General features: G+C 38.4%; 1 protein-coding gene across 1 annotated transcript in view; it reads left to right on the top strand.

Moving 5' to 3' along the window:
* Nucleotides 1-20,472, top strand: part of LOC109310851 (connector enhancer of kinase suppressor of ras 2-like) — a 248,781-nt gene extending 228,309 nt beyond the window's left edge. The window contains exons 9-11 of the mRNA XM_019536182.1: nucleotides 15,600-15,746; nucleotides 16,311-16,410; nucleotides 20,222-20,472. Of these exons, the coding sequence (XP_019391727.1) occupies nucleotides 15,600-15,746; nucleotides 16,311-16,410; nucleotides 20,222-20,472 (498 nt within the window). The remainder of the gene's footprint in view (nucleotides 1-15,599; nucleotides 15,747-16,310; nucleotides 16,411-20,221) is intronic.
* The last annotated feature ends 3,501 nt before the right edge of the window (nucleotides 20,473-23,973 follow it).

Genomic DNA, 23,973 nt, shown 5'->3' with positions numbered 1-23,973 from the left:
AGGTTGTAGGGGCTGGGTGGGGAGTGAGAGTTATGAGCAAAGCCAGGGTGGTCGTGCGGGGTATTTTCTGACTACCTCCCCCTTTTCTGAAGTGTGGATACTCAAAACCATAGATTCATAGATGTTAGGGTCTGAAGGGACCTCAATAGATCATTGAGTCCAACCCCCGGCATAGAGAGGGAAGAATGCTGGGTTCAGATGACCCCAGCCAGGTGCCTATCTAACCTCTTCTTGAAGACCTCCAGGGTAAGGGAGAGCACCACCTCCCTTAGGATCCCATTCCAGATTTTGGGCCACTCTAACTGTGAAGAAGTTCTTCCTAATATCCAGTCTAAATCTGCTCTCTGCTAGCTTATAGCCATTATTTCTTGTAACCCCCAGGGGCACCTTGGAAATAATTGGTTGGCAAAACTGTGGTTAGCTAGGGAAACCTGTATCACAGCAGCAGTGTGCTCTGGCATGAATGCACCCAAATACCCTATGTGTACCTGTTGCTTTCTGTTTGCACATTCCAACCCTGGGAAAATGCCAATGATGATGCTCTGGCTTGCCTTAGGATCCTAGAGGCCAAGGTTATGAAAGCAACCATAAGGGGATGTGACTATGGCAGCTTTACTGGTTTATTTCTTCATTTGAAGTGTCCAGGTAGTTAAAGTATTTTGGGGAGGTATCCTTGCTGGGATATGCAGCTACCAGTGTAGACATACCTGTAATGTACAGTAACAAAAATGCCAATTTTATACCCCTGTCCCTTCACTACAGAGTCAAAAAGTCCTGCAGCTAGCCAAACTAGTGAAACGTCAAACCCATAATATGCAAGGCATGCCCAAAACTATTTTGTATATAAGTCTGTGAAAGACATGTAAACTGTAACAGCATTCCAAAATCAAAGTAAAAAGGGATTACTGGTTCAGCTGTCCAATAGAAAAGTCTACAGCCAGTCAGCCACACAACATTTTTCAGCTAACTCCAACCTCCTCCAATTACAATAATACTTTGCCTATTCATGGGTATACTCATCAAAACATAGCACACCAAATGGAAATATTACAGAACTCAATCACCAATCAAAAATTACAGATTGCACTAAGTATAAGATACAGAATGATGAAAAGTCAATGACTTAATTTATTTTTAGTAAAAATGTTGATCGCCTCTCTGGTTGCTGGGAACAGCAGAATAACACCACTAAAATGAGTATTTATTGTAAAACTGATATGAGATCAGATCAAGCCAGAGGGTTCTGAATCCTGCACTCGTCATGAGCACAATATTAGTATTTATATAGTAAAAGAATATCTAAATCCCTAAACCTCCCAGTTTTTTGTGTTAGCTTGGGCTTGTGCACTTGTACTTCTGATTGTAGGATTTACTGATTTTTATATTTAACTTCCTGTGAAAAATCGAATTGTATAGGTTTCTTTGTTTTTAAAACGTCTGTAATAATGTCCTGTTTTAGAATTGTTCACCATTAAACATCTGGGGCATGATCTAAAATCTTCCAAAGTTTTTCCTGGCAAGAATATTTCACCTTTAATTTTAGATTCTCTATTACTATTTCACATTATTTCTTTACAATAGCTGTAAGGTAGCTGAGTTAGTAATGTCCTCAGAAAAAAAACTGTACCATCTAGAAATAAGGAAATTAAAGATAGAGAAGCTGTTTTATCCTTAAGAGCAAATCATTTGTCAGCATTGTTGTTGGGGTAAAATGGTATTCGGAGAATTTTTAAGGAAAGCACATTACTGAATCCTCACTTTGAATTATATTATCAGTTTCATGAACCTGTGTATATAATGCAACAACTGAAGTAGTTAGAAATAAAAAGAAAATTATGTTCCAGCAAACTGATCTGAGCAAAGAACTTGCTGTAATACACTTACAAAGATCAAAGAAATAAAAGTAATACTTGAGGCTAGAAATAAATTAATTCAGACAATTCACTGCTGGCTGATAAGTTCATCTACTCTGTACCCAGTTTCAGTAGATGTTTTTCTATTCATCCTACTTGCTAGTTAGATTTTAATAGAACAGCCTAAAGAAACATTAAAAAATAATAGCTCTAAACATGTAGGAATAAAAGTCTGCTCTGCTGAATCTGTTTTCTGACAGTAACAGCGCTTACTGCCAAGCCAGTTCCACCAAAAATACTAAGAAATGTCACCCTTTCCTACATTTGTACTTAAAACCATTATCAACCCTGATACCAAAAACTTAGCAGTCCTTCCAGTAGGAGTAGTGAGGGAAACCAGCCTGACCAGATTTAAGATAACATGTGATGTTATGAAAAGGTTTGTATGGCATAGTTACGTGCAACAGCAAAGGACTAGATTAAGTAATGACCTGAAAGGTCCCTTGCAATAATCCTATGCTCTTTACTTTTTGGTCTATCTGTAGTAGAACTTCATTTCTAAATAGTTGGTGTTTTCAGCTAAGGTGGTTGTGTTTTAGAAACAAAAAATTCTTACATTTGTGAAAGCTTTGGGATTTTTTTAAATGAAAGAAGCTATATAAATGTATGATCAGCTGCTTAATACCCTTTCTTAATATTCATTGTGAACGTAATTATGTGATTCAAATTACTGCTCAGTAATGAAATAATTTCAGCACTAAAGTTTGTTGTTATGGAATTTATTGCATTAATATCCTATAAATATATTTAATGAACTGTCAATTTGAATTCTAATTAGTATTCTGTTTAGAGATACAGGTAAATCTGTAAATGTAGCATCAAATTTTACTATTTGTGGAGCTGTTTCATAATAACTGCATCTGGCAGGACTGTAGCTTCACTTGGGGCACTGGAAAGAAAGGGTGCTTATACACATAGGAAGGGGACATGTTTTAATTAGAGCGGCTATTGGAAGCAGCTCTAATTAAAACAGGTACCTGCTAATTACCAATCAGCCTGCTGTCCCAGCAACCTGCAGCTGTGATGCCCTGCCTAGTCTGCAGAGCTCCTGCACAGAATCCCGCACAGCAAGATTTTTATTTCCTCTTTAGCGCTCCAGATGAATCTTCCAAAGTCTCACTTTTTCCAAAACTCCTTTGACAAGATGAATGGATTTGTTCCCTGGACCCAAATTCACTTTATCATGCTTTGGGAAATCAGATTTTAATGGAGTGGAGCAGCCTTGTTCCTTAGAAGTGCAAAATACTTTTGTTCTACAAAAATATATATATATTCAAGCATTTTCTTGAATAGAAAGCCATTTACTGTTCAATCTGCTTTGGGGAACTTGTTCTTAAACCTTCTGTCATCTTACTATCATCCATCAGAATTTGCCTGTCATCTATATCAAAATATCACAATGTTATTAATCTGTCATTGATATGATAAGGAAATTTCTGAAAGGATTTAGTAAGCTCAGTCTTCTGACAACAGATTCCTCACTTTCATGCATTGTTAATAAAATCCTTGCTTAGTTTCTAAAAATGCTCATTTTAGCCAATGGGCAAATTCCCTTTTTTACTTGTCAGTTTTAAAATCTTTCATAATAGTTACCATATTATCAAGAAGAATAAGTGAATTGCAAGTATTAATAGCTGAATTATCAAGAAATGTAGCTGTGATGAGCTTTACACAATCTTAAACCAATCTTTTGCCTATGCAGGCCAGATCCTTCCTTGTGCTGGATCCCTCATGGGGTCGGTACATGGGGTTAGGCCCTACGTGCCCCAACCAGTCCCTGCTCTGCTTTGGCCCAGCCCCACACTCCCTGATTGAGACCTGTGTTGCCTCAGCCCAGCCCCCCCATGCCCAGATCCCCATGCTGCCTTGACCAACAACATCCATCCCTGAACATCCTTTCTAGTACACATGACCATGCCATCTGGCCTGTAAGGCTCCCCGTGGTTCCAGAAATTTGGCAAGCAGGGAAGTAGCAATTAATGCTACCACCACTCCCCTGCCATCAAATTTTTGGACCTGTGAGGACTCTGGTGGGCCAGGTGACATTTAATTGCATGTAAATATAAGCAGTCACTTAAGGATGGAGAATGGCTGTGAAGCAGAAACACGGGTGATTTCAAGTAGTTTAAAAACAAGAGAAGTGCACTTGAATAGATAACTTAATTATGTAGAAGAACAAGACCATTTAAAACAGAAGCAGTTTCTTGTTTCCTGTGAAATGCAAAGAGCAGGTAGATTGTAATGAGTCATAAAGTCATTGTCTGTATTTAATCCATAGTTTTGAGTGTCCGGTAAGATTACAAATTTTGTTCCCAAGCCTGTCTTTTATAAATCATACACCTTAAATCCAAAAAAAAGTTAGCAGAAGCATGTAAAAGAACTAACCTTTTCATTTCTTATGCAGACATTAAAAAAAAGGTCAGACTGTTGCAATTCAAACACTACCCAAAATGGTTACATTTTATATTGAAGGACAGTATCTATTGTTTTTATAGTTAGTTTCTTATTCACACATTTACTAAACATTATGCTCTAGATCAGGGGTTCCCAACATTTTTATACTGAAAACTGACAAACTGAGGACTGGAAGTGACTGCAGATCAGCAAACTGTGGACCAGCAGTGACTGACATACCGCAGACAGGCAGCCAACCCTTTTTTTTATACTCAGTATAACAAAGGCTTGGCTGTCGGTCCACAGTATGCCGGTCACTTCCAGTCCACAATTTGCCAGTCCATGGTAACTTCCAATCCATGGCAGCCAACCCTCCTGAGGACCAGCAGCCAACCCTTTATGGCCTGGGGATTGCGAACCCCTGCTCTAGATCAGTGTTGCTCAACAGACAGAACCTGGTGCATGAGGCCATGTTATCCATTTTGTGGGACTTCTTACAGATCCAGAAATTTCACAGAAGGGCAACAGAAAGAATGTGGACAAGTTGAAGAGAGTCCAGTGGAGGGCAATAGAAATGGTTAGAGGGCTAGGGAACATGATTTCTGAGGAGAGGCTGAGGGAAATGGACTTATTTAGTCTAGAGAAACCTAAGGGGGCAGGGCATGGATTTAATAACTATCTTTAACTATCTGAAGGGTGGTTCCAAAGAGGTTGGAGCCAAACTGTTCCCAGTGGTGGTAGATAACAGAACAAGGAGCAATGGGTTCAAGTTGCAGCAAGGGAAATTTAGATTAGATATTAGGAAAAACTTTCTTAGTAGGAGGGTAGTAAAGTACTGGAATAGGCTACCCAAAGATGTTGTGGAGTTTCCATCCTTAGAGATTTTTAAGACCCAGGTAGACAAAGGCTTGGCTGGAATGATCTAGTTGGGGATAGTCGTACTCTGAGCAGGGGATTGGACTAGATGACCTCCTGAGGTCCCTTCCAACCCAAATTTTCTTTGATTCTATGATTAAATGACTGCTAATTCTGAAACTTTACTGTAACATTGACATTTCAGCATTGTTAATTTCACTTTCACTTCTAAGAATAGTAAGAGCACAAAAGTAGAAAGGTTGCATAATGTCAAATGTATAGGTATGTCTAACTGAGAGATGACAAGATAGCTGCAGCTATCAAGAGATGTGAAGGGTAACAAGAAGGGTTTCTACAAGTATGTTGGTAGCAAGAGGAAGATCAGGGAAAGTGTGGGTCCCTTACTGAAAGGGGGAGGCAACCTTGTGTCAGAGGCTGCAGAAAAGGCTGAAGAGCTCAGTGCCTTTCTTGCCTCCATCTTCATGGGCAAGGGCAGCTCCCACACTACTGTACTGGGCAGCACAGTTTGGAGAGGAGGTGAGCAGCTCTCAGTGGTGACAGAGCAGGTTAAGGACTACTTAGAAAATCTGGATGTGTACAAGTCATTGGGTGCCAGATGCGATGCACCCGAGGGTGTTGAGGGAGTTGGCTGCTGTGATTGCAGAGCCATTGGCCATCCTTGTTGAAAACTCATGGCAATCAGGAGACATCCTGGATAACTGAAAAAGTGAAAACATAGTGCCTATATTTAAGAAGAGGAAAAAGGAGAATCCAGGGAACTACAGACCAGGCAACGTCACCTCAGTTCCTAGAAAAATTATGGAGCGTGTCCTCAAGGAATCCATTTCTAAGCACTTGGCAGAAAAAAGGATGATTAGGAATAGTCAGCATGGATTCACCAAGGGCAAGTCATACCTGACTAACCTGATTGCCTTCTCTGATATGATGACTATCTCTGTGGATGTGGGGAGACTGGTAGATATGGCACACCTTGATTTTAGTAAAGCTTTTGATACTGTCTGCCACAGCATTCTTGCAGACAAGTTAAGGAAGTATGGGCTGGATTAATGGACTGTAAGGTGGGTAGAAAACTGGCTGGAGCATTAGGGTCAGAGAGTAGTAATCAATGACTCAATGTCTAGGTGGCAGCTGGTATCAAATGGAGTCCCCTAGGGGTTGGTCCTGAAGCCGATTTTGTTCAGTGTCTTCATCAATGATCTGAAAGATGGCATAGAGTGCACCCTCAGCAATTTGCAGATGACACCAAGGGGTAGTAGTAGAAGTGCTGGAGGGTAGGGCTAGGATTCAGACAGACCTAGACAAATTGGAGGATTGGACCAAAACAAAGCTTGTGAGGTTCAACAAGGACAAGTGCAAAGTACTGCACTTAGGACAGAACAATCCCATGCACCATCACAGGCTGGGGGCTGAGTGGCTGAGCAGCAGCTTTACAGAAAAGGACCTGGGAATTACCATGGACAATAAACTGAATATGAGCCAGCAGTATGCCCTAATTGCCAAGAAAGCTAAGGGCAACCTGCACTGCATTGGTAGGTGTGTTGCCAGTAGATCAAGGGAAGTAATTATTTCCCTCTATTCAGGACTGGTGAGGCCACATCCAGAGTACTGTGTTGAGTTTTGCACACACACCCCCTTAAAGGATGTGGACAAATTGGAGAGAGTCCAGTGGAGGGTGACAAAATAGTGAGGAGGCTGGGAGACATGACTTACAAGGAAAGACTGACGGGGGAACTGAGCTTATTTAGTCTAGAAAAGAGGAGACTGAGAGGAGACTTAATATCAGCCTTCAACTACCCAAAAGGGTGTTCAAAAGAGGAGAGAGCTAAACTGTTCTCAGTAGTAGCAGATGACAGAACAAGGAGCAACGGTTTCAAGTTGCAGCACGGGAAGTTTAGGTTAGATATTAGGAAGAATTTTCTCACTAGGAGGGTAGTCAAACACTAGAAGATGTTACTCAGAGAGGTGATGGGAGCTCCATCTTTGGGCGTTTTCAAAACCTGGCTAGACAAAGCTTTGGCTGGGATGATATAGTTGGGACTGGTCCTGCTTTGAGCAGGGGGTTGGACTGCATGACTTCCTGAGGTCCCTTCCATCCCTAATTTTCTATGATGTTATGCTTTAATTGATTATTTGAATGTTATGGTGGCCCTAATTCCTTCAGTCTCATTTATGCAGACAGACATTATTAAGTATCCACACTGGACTTTTCTGCTCCATTAGAATCATTTTAATATTAGCTTTCATTATTGCATGAAGTCTGTATTATGAAATCTAATTAACTGTACTCTAGAAAATCTAGAGAAGCAAATTCCCCTGTGCTGCATTGCATGCATGTTGAAATGGCACTAAATCATAGCTAGAAGTTACCCAGAGTTATTAAAGGCTAATGGCTTAATAACATATGTCAAAACCTGTCTCAAGGATTAGTTCACAGCTGAGATTTCCAATCCACAGTAATGGCTTCTTTCTATTTTTTCAAAGATATTTTTAGTAATATAATTTATAATAAAATATCCAAATTGCTAACAGCTTTTTATCATATTCTAGGATAGTGATTACAGGCTCTCCTAGTAGCATACATTCGCAGGGTTTTAATGGTCCTGTCATTAAGATTTCTCCTTAGAATAATTTATCCTTAAATTAATTATTTAGTATTCTTCTCTAAGAGAAGCTCATGAAATTAAAAGGTCCCTTTATTAAAAAATGACATTCTTTAAAAATTGTTTGGGTCTTCATGCTGTAATTAGATTTGGGTGTCAAACTCACCTCACCCCCTGCTGGAATGTAATCCTACTCACAAGTAGATGCGGTGGGGTGAGCAATTGCCTTCAGCGTTAAACGCAGCCACTACTCCCCTGCCACCACCACCACAAACAAGTTTCACCATGCTTCTCTGTGCCCTGGACTTTAGCATCAGTCTTTGTCCCTGTTTGCACAGCCCCTGAATTTCCAGCCTTTCTACCATCCCTGCAGACAGCGTAACACAACTCCACAGCCTGTAAGTCTGACATCCCTGAATTAGGTAATAATAAAATGAACCTGTTAATTTTTAGGCAAAACACAAAGATAAAAAGTTCATATGGAATTACAGTTAACATGCATAAGTCCCAAATACGCTGCCTTGATAAAAAAAGAAACTGCATATTAAAATGCCTTTCTCTTTGTAGCAGTTATAAGAAGTAAATTCTTTTTTAGCATTCCTCCTTGTTAGTTTCCCTTTTCCATTTTTTTCAGGTTGTCATTGGTGGGTATTTAGTTGGTGTTATTTTCTGTGTTTTCTATGGGTAAAACATATGCACTGCATATACGCAGGGAACTTTTAAAAAAATGTTTGTAAAATTCTTTTAAAAATCACTAAAATTGCAAGTTACCAGCTATGACATATTGGAAGAACTGGGTATGTATACACTGATGCTTTTGAGATGATTTTGAGTTTTATTTTGAACATGATCACTGTGTAGGTTCTAAGTGTGATACCAAACATAGACAGATCAAAGTTGGCCAAAAATGTCAGAAATAGAAAAACAGAGGACTTTAACATATAACACATTTATGTTAGTTCAATTAGCCTTTACACCAGTGTAAAAGAGGAGCAGGCAGACAATGTAAACCCCTTCACAATATAAGTTATTTGAATCTAGTATAAAATCATGCTGGCAAATATTAGGATTAATTTATACTGATGTAAATTGTACCTATCTGCTTCCATCCTGGTGTAGTCATGTGCCCAAGGCAAACAAGCCGTTAGCTGCTCCACAGCCACTGTAATAGTGACTACAGGATGCAGTTATTCTGAGATGACTGCTCATCTCTCTTCTCTGGATCCCAGAGTAATTTACTTTGGTGTCCAAAATTGATGTAAATTACAGTGATGCAAATGTGCCATTTGTCCAGGTGCAGAAAGTGACCCTTACAGTTGGTATATACTGTCAGACTGCCTATACACAAGGCATTTTTATCTTAATTTTTTACCTAATGACTTCAACCATATTAGCTCCAGCAGGGTAGTAAAGGTGAAATCATTCTCCAAAAAAAGAGCATATTAACTGCTGTATTTTGAATAAATGTTTTGAGCAGGATTTAGGGTCCTGGGTAGTTAAGACACTAGTAGTAGGTCTTCATTACAATTATTTACTGCCCTCATTCCTACGAACAATGGAATTAAAAGAGTAGAAGTTATAGTGGAACACATTAGTGGTTGAAAGCCTAGTATAGACACTTCTTTGAGCTGTGATGGCAGATCATCTTTCTTTAACCTCTCTTCAAACCAACTGAAATGAAGGACACCCTTTATTTGCAAGAGGTAGTCAATCCTGTGCAGGATTGGGCTCATGCTGTTTTATATGTAAAAAATATGAAGAACAAATAGTCTCTGTTGAGTGCACAAACCAGAATCTTCACAGAACTCAAGTTATGCAAATAATGCTTGAGGAAACTGCTTTTAATGAGCCAGGTAAAAAAGCCAAAAGGTAGGATGACTGCATAACTTATGATATTTATTCAATGATAAAAGTAAAAATCATGTGTTCAAGGAAGAAATATTAGGTAAGGTTGTGCAAGTCCTTCAGAATTCTGGCTGCATGTAGTTTTGCAAACTGAACCCTACAATTTAGTTTGTAGAAGTTGAAAATGAACCAGTATCTAGAGGGTCATTTGGAAGCTTTAATATGCACTTGAACAATAAAAGGAAACTTCTAGGAACCAAGCCATTTTCTCTCATAATGATCCTATCTCTATTTTCACCCTTGCTCTACAAGCTCAGAAATACTCCAACAACATCCTGGCCCCACTCCTTGAAAATAGTCAACAAGTTAGGAAGAGACTTTATTGCGGTGGTACTGGAGAAAAGGAAAGGACCAGAAGATAGAAATTACTGAGTTTCCTTGCTGTGCAAATGCCCTCTGTCCAGGTTTGCCAAAAATCTGTGAGCATGGACAAAAAACCCAGATGTCTAATCCAAAACTCAGATTGAGTGGGTGTAGTAGTAACTATTGGGGCTCTAATTTAATGTAAAAGTAAACCGTAATTATGCTTTGCCAACAGAAAAGACCGGCATCAAATAGCAAAATTAGCTGTGTTCATTTTTAACTATAATGTGTCATAAAGAAATTTACAAAAAATGTAGACTTCATAGATAGCTATTAAACTAAATGGTTAGTTCTATTACTTCATATTGCAGTGGTATCAGTGAACTACATACCTGGACTAACACTGGAATTAGCCAACAGATATACAAAATGCAACAAAAGCAGACCCATTTTCTGAGAAAACTTTTACTGCAGAAGAACAGCTGGTCACTATATTGGTAGAGGAAAGAAGGAGGTCATGGTAGAGCTTCATTGAGAACATGAATAACATGGAGAACATGGAGAATGTAACAGCAAAAAAACATGGACAACCATCCATAAATTTACCAGTGACCCAAAAAACAAAAGAACATATGATGTCACTATAATGTAACTGCAAATCAGGTGTATATCAACTCATTAAATATGGTAAGGCACCAAATAAACAACCCAAATTTGGAATCAAGAGAAAAGAAGACTAGGAGGTCCATTACTTTGGGATACATTTTGCAATGGCTGTAATAACTGAAATAAACACTTTTAAAGATAGCAAAGCCACTGGCTTTGATGATATTTGTACAGAACAAATTAAACACTTTGTAGCAATGACAAGTGCCTGGCTACTCCAGTTGTATAGTATGCATGTAACCAAACACCCAAGATATTTTAGCACTACTAAAAATGGGAAAGATTCCTTAGATCCAAAGAACTTCATACTTATCCTTACTAAGTCACCTTTTCAAACTACAAATGCCTTGTCTTAAACTGTTTGTCAAGAGTTATTGAAGAACACCTGATCCCCAAACAAGATGGCTTCTACCCATGGAAATCATGTACCAGTAAAGTATTAAACATCATACAGCACGTTAAAGACGTTTTTGAAATGGAAAAGGTCTGTACTCATAGACCTGTTAGCAGCTTACGACATTGTAAATCGTCGGAGGCTCCTTGCAAAAATATATGATATGATGAATGATTATAAACTTCTACAAATAATACAATCCTTACTAGCAAATCAATGTTTCTATGGCAAATTACACAAGAAGCAGAACCAATGGTGAAAACAAAGGAATGGCCTACCTCCAAGGGAGCAGATTTCTACCTATGCTATTTAACATCTACAGTAATGATAAACCACAGTTCATCCTAGCTTGAGACATTTTATTTAAGCAGACAATTTGTGTACTCCTGCCCCTGCCAAGAACTTTGCCTTGACCCAGGTCAAGGCCATGCTGGCATCAGTGCCCAATGGACTGTCAGACTGTTACATCAAAAATCACCTGTGCATCAATACAAAAAAAAAAAAGCAAAAAAACTTACTTTCTTCCACCTTTGGGACTGCAGTGCTAGTAAGCAACTCAGCTTAACCTGGAATGGAATAACTTCACTCACTGCCCAAATCCTATCTACTTGGGGGTGATGCTACAGAACACTGACTAGCTTGCCCATGTGTATGAGAACCAGGTTCCAATGAGGACTTTGCTAAGGCTACAGATTCAGCAAGAGCATATGCCTGTTTCTGGACCCAGATTTGAACATGGTGACAGGCCACAAGAAGAAGCAGCAGTGCTATCAGTCAGCAAAGTCCTGAAGGCTACGTAAAGCAAGGCATTTATTTGGCAAGCTACAGTATGAATTTCTCCAGTGAATCCCAATTGAAGAACTTGTGCTAAACAACAGCATATTAATTCACTGTGAAATGTTATTGTTCTACAGTAAATTCTTATTGTCTCTGGACACATTAGAGTATAAATTGTACAGAAGTGTGGCAAGAAAATCAGAGATTTGCTTTGTCCAAATTCTTTTTCTGGCTTGAACTCTTGCAAATCCATTGATTTCCATGCTGTAACTCAGAACAGAGGTTGGTTTTGTTTCAGAGAACATGTGAATATTTGTGAATTTATATTTCCATTCTCATGTTTTATAATTATTGAGAATTCATAACTGTGATTCACAGTTGCCACACATAATTGTTATTTTTTTTATGTACATGTGTTAAAATTTAACATTTTTTTTATGTACATGTGTTAAAAGTTAACATTTGTTAAAAAGTTAACTAGTTCTGGTAGAGAAGTGAGAAAGCTGGTATGCAGGCTGAACAGTTTTTAATGCCTTAGTATTCATATGTGGCTCCTGGCAGACATTATTTCCTTCAAGCAATAGGTAATGTTTCTTGATAGAAACTATCATGCCATGTGACCTGCTTCAAGTTCACAGAGTAAAATGTCCTGGGAACTTGTTCTGCCTGTACTCACCAACAAGGGACCTGAAGAGCTGCTTGCCAGGGCTGTCAACTCCCCCTCCCTCACCTTCAGCTATTCTGCTAATAAGAAATGAGCTCAGAGCTGGATGAAGGAGCTGAACTCTTGTACAGAGCAGGGGAGACCCATGAAAAGGGCTGGGGAGGCGGGAGGGCAGGAACATCAAACTGTCCTGAAGCATCTTACCAAGTGATTTTCTGTATGTGTTTTTCATCTTTCCACATCTTGTCCCCTCCAGCAACTTTCCAAACAAATTTCTCCCCCCTCCCTCAGATTATTATTGTGTGTTCATAAAATACTTCGTGGTGTCTGTTTACACCTTGCTTAAAGAAGCAGCTTTGAAGGAGGAGTGGTGAGCATGGCATTTCAAGCTGAGGCACCTTGGGGCAGCAGAATTCAGCATGAGTCACAGACAGCTCCTTCATTTGAATGTGGGGGCAGGGGAAAGGAAGAGAGAGCAGTGTACCCTGGGATACTGTAAGACCTGACCAAACATTATCACTAGGGACCTACTGGTACCTAAAATGGGGCAAGATGGAGGGTTGCTCCCGATATGCAGAGATGCATTCATGGGCATTTTGTGGTGGGCCCACCCCTTGGCACCCCAGAGGCATTGCTCCTCCCTGCCAATTGTTGGAGAGGGCTGCCCTTCATGTGGCCTTGCCCCTCACTACTGATTAGTGGAGAGGTCCTGGCATGGGAGGAATGAAGAGGGGGGGTGGCTGCTATCTTGCCTGCTCCCCTTCATACTGCTCCACCAGCCAGTGTGCCCCCGCCCTGCAGCGCACTGTGAAGCCAGGCAGCAGTCTCTATAAGGAACACTGGCTCCCACTGGGGAGCCAGCATTTTATTTTTAGTAAGCTTTCATTTTTTTCTGGTGATTCTGTGGGAAATCATGTCAAGCGCCATTTTTTGCAGCAATTGCGAAAGCACGATTTAAATAGGTCTCTAATTTTCACTGTATGTGACATGTCACACATTCAAATAAAAGTTTTGTGGAAACCAGCTACAAAAATGTGCCATTTTTCAAGCAACATTTTTCTGGTTAGTTAGTCATTTTTACTTTGCATCTAGAGCATGTCTAAATTTATGGTACAGTTAACCAGTTAATTGCACAATAAATGTGAAGTGTCAGGGGCTACTATGTTAGGAATGAAGAGGTACCAGAGGTACCTAGTAACAAGCAGTCTTCTGCAGCTAAAAGAGCATGTAGAAAGGAAAGAAGTGAATAGAGGAATGACAAACTCTCTAGTTTATTAGCATTAAAACAGGTATACAAAAAGATTTAAACATACGCACTAAGAGGTGCTTTCTGGTCTTGCAAAATGTTGAGGACCAAAATGTAAGGAACTCTCTGATTTTTATATGTATGATAAGTGATTCTGAGTGAAGATTAAATGGTTCTACGGTACCAGTTGTCATCCTTCAAAATCAGTCAGTCCCTTGAACTGTAAACCAGCTAAGGAAAGAGTGATAGTCTCGAAGTTCTCCTCTTACTTCAAAAATACTTTACAAACACATGATAGTATGGCAAAACAATTTTTCTTCAAAGCTGTTTATGTTCTTGTTCCTTCAAAACTCCATGGTCTGAAATCAGGGGTGACCAAGCTGCACCATGCTTGCCAAAAGTGGACAAGCCACCTCTGTCTATGGCACGTGGCAGGTTGTGGAGGAAGGAGGCAGACAGCACTGCAGCAATTAGAGCAGGAAGCAGAGCAGCAGAGCAGGCAGGGAGCACAGGGAAGGGAAGAGAAAACAGAATAAGATTGGTAGGGAAAGGGGGTCAGAGTGGCATTTGGAGAGGTTTCAAGGCTCATTTTTTAGGGCATCTGCCAAATAGGTTAGTCCTGACTGTCTTAAATGGTGTTCTCTCAGAATTCAATCTTTCTAAAGTAAACATCTCTTGGACATGAAAAATTTCTATTTCCTTTCTTTTTCTAATCAATATTGAAATACTTTGTAGTAACTTCTAACATAAATTATAAACACATAAATTAAGGCCATTAAGGCAAAGGGACACAGTATATCAGATTTTTAGTTACATTTCATAATATCATGGAGGAAAAAACAATAGCCTGTACTATACATTTGCATCTGAAACCAGCTCTATATTCAGCTTCATCCAATTTCCTACTTGTATTCTTTTATGATACATCATGAAGATATCTTGCTCAGAAGCATTAAAAATGAGACAAAATCATAAATTGTGCCATTTTACTGCATCTACTCAAGTAAGACATATAAATAGAGCATAAAAACGCTAAATATTTTCTTTTATGCACAACTTCTGAACATTGAAACCATTGTTTATATTATGTATAGTTTTCTAAACTCGTTGAGGATTGGCTTTTCAGGATAAAATGTGTATTCATAAATAAAAACTGAAAATTCATAGCCTATTTTTTGTTGATTAAAAGTACAAATGGAAGGAGGGGAAATTCAGATGCTAACTATCCAAGAATGTTTAATAATAATATTGCTAAGCAATTTTTGGTGATATGCAAGAGAAATTCCCCCTAATTGTGATTCTGTTCTTTGTCCCCTTAGTTACAGTATTTCATAAAACTGTACTTCTTTAGGAAATTCAGTTTCTCTTAGTAGACCTATCAATATTTTAAAGAAGTGGTAGTTTATTTTTAATGAAGACCTTGAAGTAACTGCATTATTGTGGCTCATTGATAGCCTCTCTACCCAAAACATAACCCAATTATAATACTAAGGGCACAGTTTGTAATTATTCTACATCTATTATTCTTCATCTTATAGACAAATAAAATGAACATTCATCAAAAAGATTTACTAAAAATATCCTTCAATATTTTAGAGGCCATAAAAAATATGGCATTGCACATTATGTTCGAAATTCTCCTGTTCCTTCATACATTAAGGAACATTTAAAAAAAATAAAAAATGCCTCAATAGCACCAACATCTTTGTTTCTTTCCAAGAAAAGTCAAGTATAATTTATAAATGTTACTTTTATTTGAAAAGAACAGACTGTAGTATACCCTTTCCTTTAATACAACACTTCCTTCACATTTAAGTTAAGTGGAAATCTTTCAAAGTTCCATTATGGGATTTCTCCTCAGGTTGGCTGGCAGTTAAAGAACCTAGTAAATGCATTGCGGGAAGACCCAAATGGAGTGATCTTAACCTTGAAAAAACGGCCTCAGAACACCCTGGTTTCTGCTCCTGCACTTCTGAAGAATGTGAGGTGGAAGCCTCTTGCACTTCAGGTAAGAAGAAGATTGTTGAAACTGTAGTGTTTTATAGTAAATTGTGTGTTTTGTTAGAGAACAAGATATACAGTGGTTATTCCTTCTAAATAGAAGAAGTAATATTTTTTAAGATGTATAATATAGTTCAGAATAACTAAATGTCTCTAGTACACTAACAAAAAAGACAACTAAAAGAGCTGTTGAGATACTCGTGTGCCCAAGCCACCAGTAAGCAAGGTTCTTTGAGTAGATGTGATATCTTATTAAAACAACTGAGTAGTTGGAAAAAAGCCACCAGCACTCTTTTATAATAAAACTAACTATTTAACCCCAATTCTTTTGTATATGCATGGATGAAGCAGCCCCAAGGATGGAGAGAAGAGATGCCAGCCAGTAACATTCAATATAACTAATCACTCTGAGCCAGCTATAATTCAGTTGCCTATTGTCTCTAGTAAAGGCAATGTTGTCCTTCCAGTCATTCTGCATTTCAGTTGTCACGGGCAGTTTCTTTATATAAGGGATTCTGGTCCCTTTCCATTTCTGGCACAGACAGCTTTTTTCAGTGTTTTTGGCCAACAGGCATATGAATTTTTCAGCAAGTGTACTCATAATACTTTTATACTTACATGTTTTGAGGAAGCCTATCAATATGAAAAATCATTGGCTATGAAGAATAATGGTTAGTCTATCAATTTTCTTAGTTTTCTTCTTGTGCTACTGAATTAGAAACTTCCTTTTCAAAATACTGGCACATATAGTACATGCAATACTGAAACTGACCTGCCAATAAAAGCTAATCTCAAAAAGCAACTGATAAAGGCAACCATCCTGAATAAACAATGCAATATGACTATTTAGTTCTACCTTTTAATATGGTATAATGTTCACTAGAGAATTTCTACTCTTCATAGCATGGGGGGCATCACTGGATTCAAAGATGTTATTTGGTTCCTGAAAACTATAGGTAATTTTCTGAAATATTAAATTTTATTACTATAATCCATCTTTCTCCTTTATTCACCATAGCACTAGAACTTCCTCCTTTCACCTCTTTCATCTTTCATTTCCAATAATGACCATATCATCACACAGGTACTACAGTTAGCTCTTTGGCTGATCCTTACTGACTGAAAGCACTCTCATATTTTCTTCTGAGCCACAGCTGTGTAGAGTGTCCTTTCACAGGAAGGATTACATGACACCTAGGAAAGATTCAAAACATAACTATTAGCACACAAGAATCAATTATCCTCTTCTCTAGGATGTTGGCAAACTTGTAGAAAGGCATTTAGACATACAATTAATCTGAACACTCTGGACCATGACATGGACATCACATTTACAAGAGTGTTGATGGAGTTGACAAGTAAAAATCCTTCCTTTGTTTTAGCAAATTAATTATGTCATTAAAGAACCTGAACAGAAATGTAACTTAGGAAGCTCTCTCATTATGAAAAATAAAACGTATCCAGCTTTCCTTTAGCACACAACTATTCAATCCATTCCATCACTGCCTCGATAGTTCAGTGCTTTGGAGCACATTAAGCTACTTTCTAAGTGATGCGCAGTTTCTCTTTTTGTGGTGTGCCATCCCCTGAGGGGTCCAGGATTTCATGTTTTGAACTGCATTGTTCCATGTTTTTTCCTCACTTAGGAACAAGCAGAAAATGTGTTTGTTGCTGTCTGCAATAGAATGTTTTTCCTATGAAGAAGGGATATTGCAACAAAGGAACTAAAAATGTATGTTGTTTCAGTACAGCTATAAAAACTACCAATATTCTTGAGTTCTCTCTGTGTGGATTTTGTAAAACAAGAAATGGGAAACTACTGTAGCCAAGTATAGCTCTTTCTTCTATAGCATCTTTCTTGCTTTAGACAGTCATGGTACAATGGGGAGCACAGCACAAGTGCCTAGATGCACTTCAGGATAAGAGTTCCTGATGTCATCTGTTTCACTCTTGTATTTTACAAGCAAACACCAAAAATATCAGACATAACTTTTGACAGTTTTTCAGGATCTTTGATCTATGCACATGCAAATATTTTCTATGTACATGTAAAATAGGAAACTTCTGGTTCTGTGAAAATAAATGGATTTGTGTGCAAACAGGTTTTATATACAGAAGTGAATTTTATAGACAAAATGCACAGTAAACTGACTGGAAATTTGGCTTTTTACAATGTATCTTGAGCTCTGAATCAATCATGAACTGAATAATTTATCTTTGACTTATAAGAATACCTTACCTCCATTCCAAGATCAACAAGAACCAAATATTATGCAGAGAACTCTTACAGAGAAGATAATTTCTCTACGCAAACAGTTTCATGGAGTCTCATTTTCATTGTTTGCAGTTATTATTAACAGGCTTGCAAACACAACTGAAGGCACAATAAATGATTTGCTACCTCTTGCTTATTAAGCATATCTTTGTCAACCTCACTAAAAGTAACACTTTGAGAATAAGTTACACTTCTATAGTGATATACAGAAGCTTGCATATCCATCATGAAATCTTAGGAAAGCATACCATGTAAGTATATACCTACATTAGGCCAAGATCTCTTCTACTGCCAGAACGTATAGAAAAATACAAATACATTTTAGTGATGCCAACTGTTATGATCTTATCAGGAATCTCTCCAAATCTTCTCTACCAGTGAAGAACATAAATGGAAAAAAATAGAAATTTAATTTTATTTACAGTATTAGCCTTATTTTTATTTTCTTGTTAATTTGGAATCTAATCTACTATCCATCAAAGGCAATGAAAAGACTTCCAGGACTTCAGAGAGCAGCACACAGATGAGTTGATATTTGTTGGATTTATTATAAAAACCACTGACAGTTGCTCCCTACTGGCTGCAAGTGCTGTAAATCTGTTGCTTGCTGTGAAACTGAATGTAGAGGCAGGAAATTTGGCAAATTCAGGGAAAGGAAATTTAGATAAAGACAATTTTGTGTTTGTTTGGGTTGGTTTGGTTTTTGCAACTCTAATGTCTTTTTCAACTTCATAGATTCAAAGTACAGGAATTTCATGTTTCTCTCATATTCTAATGACAATGATAATTCATGCATTTTCCTCCTCCTCTTCCCTAGGAGAATTTTTCCATGAGCAGTTTTTCTCAGAGGGTGTATTTGTATCAAAAGTAAAATGAATCTAAACCAGAAACAAGAGTGTAGGTTATAAGACTGGAACCTTCTGGTTTACCTAGTTGATTGCACATGCCCGCATCGCATAGTCCTGGTCAATAATGAAGACATAAAAAACATGAAAGAAAACAGAGTAATATTTTTGTTTGTTTGCTTGTTTTCCCACAAGCCATCTGGGAACAGAAAGCATTCCATTTGTATTTTTGTAGCATGAATTAACCTAGGAAAAGGCCATGGTTTCATATGCAGCCCAAGAATGTTGCCATCATTAAACTGAAAGATGGATGGATATATTGGGCACTGCCAAACAGGCAGGTACCTGCTCAAACTCATGGCACTTAACATAAAGTTCCATGAGTTAGAACAACCCCCACAACCCAACAGATGTGCATCTGTTGACTCAGATGGGGTGGGATAGAGTTCCACTTTAGAGCCATTTCAGCAGAGGAGTCTGTCTGCAGCATCTCTCCCCTAGCCCTGCCCCCTGCCCCCGCGCAGCTACAGTGCAGCAAGCTGCAGGAAAGGAGGTGGGGAAGGGAAGGGGAGGGAGTTGCAGGCTGGGGTTTGCCTGGCTTGACCTGAAAGGGTAGAGGGAAAGAGGTGGGAGCAGAGGTGGTGGGGAGGGGGCACTGCAAGGTGGAGGAACTCCAATCCACCCACCTCCCTCCAGCTCAGGTCAGGCAAACCCCAACCTGAAAGTCCTTTACCCTCCCTTCTCCCCACTCCCTTCCTGCAGACACTACCAGCAAGAGCCCTAGGCTGCATTCAACACAGCCCCAGTTGCACTGACAAACTGACCCTGGGGAACAGAAGTACCCTAGGTGCTCCACTTTGGAGCTCCTTTGTCTGATCCAGCATTAGGTGAGGGTTAAGTTGTTACATGATTGGCCACTTGCAGAGTGCTCTGCAGCCATGCATGGCTGTAGAGCACATTCAAGGTGCCAATCACGCAACAAATGTCACTTCTGTCAGCACCCATTCGTTCTTATTTAGGAGAAGAATGGTCCTTCTTGAAATGCTTCTGTTGACATGTTTAGATCCTGGAAAGTCTAATTTAGTAAAACTACCACTGACTGATGTCACTAATTATTTCATAAAATCTCTTGGCCCCTAGCCTTTATCATCTGTGAATGCAAAGATCCATTTTTCTTATCTGAAGGGAACAAATAGGGGGAGAGAGAAGCCAGCTCAAGGAAGCAAATGTAACAAATTAAAATCAAATGTCCAGATTAAAATGTGTTCATTCAGATTGGTCTAAAGGTGCTGATGATGAGAACTAGAAGTAGAATAAGACCAGAGATTGCAAAAATTCAGTGTGGTTTTTTTTAAGATTGAGGTACAAGAAATGCTATCTTCGTGGTACAAATGCTTTCAGAGAGGGCAATAGAAATGAGGAAAGACCTTTTCTTGTGTTTTATTGATTATACCAAAGCTTTTGATAGAGTCAAGCATGAGGAGTTAATGAAAATACTGGAAGAACTGGATATTGATGGTAACGACTTGAGAATTTTAAGAAACCTCTGTTGGGACCAAACTGCAGCAGTCAAGATAGAAAATGAATTAAGTGAATTCATCCAAATTGCATGAAGCAAGGCTGTGTTTTTTCACCTAACTTGTTCAACTTGTACAGTAAGAAAATACTGAGGAAAATTGGGGATTTACCAAGGCTGATCATTGACAGACAGAATTTGAACTGATATGCTGATGACACAGTTTTAATAGCTGATTCAGAAGAGAAGCTGCAAGAAATTTCAGATAAAATGTTTAATGAAAGTAAGAAGGAGCATCTAAATATCAACTGCAGGAAAACAGAATGTATGGTAATTACACAGACAAAAATCATCCCTGTATCAACATCAAAGTGGAAAAGGAACAGATAAGGCAGGTCAATAAATTTAACTACTTGGGAAGCTGAATAACATCAGATGGTAAATGTGATCATGAAATAAAATGGAGAATAGGGGTGGCAAAAGATGCATTTCTGAAATTGAAAAGAATCTTCACAAATAGTAACATTTCTAAGGGTACAAAGTGAAGAGTTTTGGATTGCTATGTTATACCAGTCCTCGTGCATGCAGCAGAATGCTGGACAATATCGCCAAGTATGGAAAAGAGAATTGAAGCAACTGAGATGTGATTCTTAAGGCTCATCTTGAAGGTATGTTGGACAAGTCACACTTCAAATGAAGATAGTTTGTTAAGAGCCAGCTGCAGGAGGAAGCTGCTAATTAACATCAGAAAGAGACAGTTGGAGTTTCTCAGCCATGTTATGAGGAAAGAAGAAATTAGAAGTCAGGTCATAACTGAAACGATTGAAGGACGGTGAGATTATGGAAGACAAAGTTTGACATATGTCAAGAGTCTATCTAAATGAATATATTGATACTGGAAATTCTGTATGCCTCAAAGACAAGAAATCTGTGGAACACTATGATCACCAGTGTCCTGTTTGGATATGGTACCTAGAGAGAGAGACAATTCACAATGGCTTTCTGCTTGGTATGTTTAAATAAACAGTATCACTGACTTAGGCATGTCTATTGACATTTGTTATAAATATGAATCAGCAAAAATAATTAAGCTCTATAAATAAATTATTTGATATAACAAAAATAATGCAGTTGTAAAAGAATGCTGTCATAGGATCTCTGAGTCTTTCTTTAAACATAAAGGGCACCTATACACATGCCAGATGTCTGCTCTGACATGAGCTAATTAAGCAGTCTGCGTCATGTGTATTCAGTGTCCATGCACTTTAAAACGGCAGTGGAGGGGCCAAATGAGCTTTAGTTAAAGCACCTCCACCACCATTTTGAAGGACAGGATGCTGAAAACACATGATGCTGTGAGCATTTTAATTACAATAGCCTTCAGAGCTGCTGTAATTAAAGCACTCTCCCCCACCCCAACCCCAGAGCACATGTAAAGATACCCAAAAATCTTAGTGTTAGTTCAGAATTTATTTCCCATGAATGTTCTGGCTTTACTTTGGTTTTTGTGTAACAGTAGGAGACCATTTTGCTTTGGGAAGGTTCTATTCTATTTTCACCATCTTTTAATTAGAAAATATGTCAGTCATACCAGGCTATCTGTATTTCTTTTTTGGAAGGCATTATTTCATATTAAGATAGCTGTTTTATTTTCTGTCTTTATAACATTTTTTCACTCCATATAAAATGGATATTCCATTTGCAATGAATGAATTTGCAATGGATATTCCATTTGCAAATGCTCCTGTAGCTTTTGTCATTGCAAATTAACACAATTTAACTCAATTTAAAAATAAAATGTATTGCATGCCTTTCTTTTTTTCATTTCCAGGAAATGTTCTAGTGGAATAATACTTCCATCTGAAGACATTAGACACAGTACACAGTATACAAACCTTTTTATAAGCTATACTTGAGACGATGAACTCTGTATCTCAGCTTATGATCTGAATAGTAAAACATGAAACAACAGGGACAGCTGTATAGTAAAACTTCCTCTTCTGAGCAGTACTCTAACATGCTTCAGGATATTGCCACTGAAATGGCTCAGTTGTCTGGATATCCCTAACCATATGAATCTGGATAGAGTATATGTAGTGTAATAGATAACTTCTGTAACATTCTGAGAACTGGCATAGGAACAATGCAGAAGCAAAAATGGTAAGTTCCTGCTTTTTGAATAGAGCTCTGAAGCCACTTTTTTGTACTGTATTGGTTTTCTCATTTTACAATTCACATACTGCCAACACTGCTTTATTTTATAATCATGTATTCTAGAATGCCCCTAATTCTCTATGAATGGAAGAGGGCAAAAAAGAAATGCCTACTTGCCTTAAAATGTAGCCATGCCAAGGAAATATTAAAAGACACAATCCTGAAATAGGGTGTCCATTGGCCCTGTTTTATACTGGACCATTCTGTTTTTGAACCCTTTCTCCCCCTGTCCATTTCTAAACGAGGAATAGATTGCAAAAAGGCCTGTTTTTCAGTTAATTGGTGGACATACATGTTAATCTTTTGTCCTTGTGATTCTATTTGTTGTGCCTACAGCTAGGGCAGTGCACAGCCAGAAGGAGCAGGGTTCTCAGCCAGGGAGGAAGGGACAGAGGTCATCTTTTTTGTGGTAGTCCTGCCCCTTGCTGCTGATTGGCCAAGGGGCCCAGTAGCCCCAGCCTTTCTGCTGATTGGCTTAGGGGCCCAGTGGCTGAGGGGGCTGCCTCTCAATAAGGAGATGTCCTGTATTCTGGGGGTGCATCAGTGGCCAAACACTATTTAGAGATTAGCATAACCTAGATAACCCTGTTTAGCACCATGCCACTTAAAAATAACTCTTAACAATATGCAGGTATAACTTGTTGAAGAATAAATTTGGCCCAAGAGGGAAATTCTACTACTCTAATGATAAATCTCTTTATTTTTCTGGCTCTCCAAACTTCCACTGTTTTATGAATGGTGTTGAAGGAGAACGTCTTTCTATGGAAGTATAACACAGGAGTTATTTTATTCAGTGACTACAGCAGCCAGGTTTAGTGCTGTTTCAAGGGACAGTGGTCAAGTTTCATTTAGTGTGGTGTTCATAGACTATTTTACAATAAAGATGTTAGGTGAGACAACCTGTATTCCAATGCCAAGAGCAGACAAATGGCTAGAGTTAATGCATATAGACAGGATACAGACAGAGAGAAACTTATCTCCAGGAAAAAAATAAACTTGGCATTCTTGTGAAAAATGTAACCTTGTTGCTTAAAGGAAAATAACAGCAAAATAGAAGATATAGCGTAGGAAGTAGAATCTACTATGGATTTCATTCTGTTTTCTCTTTTTATATATTTGTATGGACTTATGACCTTGTGCAAAGGACTGATTTGCTATTTTAGGTTTAATGTTTTATTTTCATATTTGATATTCTAAACAGTGGTAATCAATGGATAGAGTATATGTAGTGTAATAGATAACTTCTGTAACATTCTGAGAACTGGCATAGGAACAATGCAGAAGCAAAAATGGTAAGTTATAGTTTATCTTACTGTTAATTCTCAAAATTCAGTGGTGACAGTGCCAATGATAAATGTTATTGAAGATAGTGGCTGCATTATCT

This window comes from Crocodylus porosus, unplaced genomic scaffold (assembly GCF_001723895.1).
Source record: "Crocodylus porosus isolate Cpor-Errol unplaced genomic scaffold, CroPor_comp1, whole genome shotgun sequence".
Classification (NCBI taxonomy): Eukaryota; Metazoa; Chordata; order Crocodylia; family Crocodylidae; genus Crocodylus; species Crocodylus porosus.
This window is presented reverse-complemented; position numbering and strand designations above follow the sequence as displayed.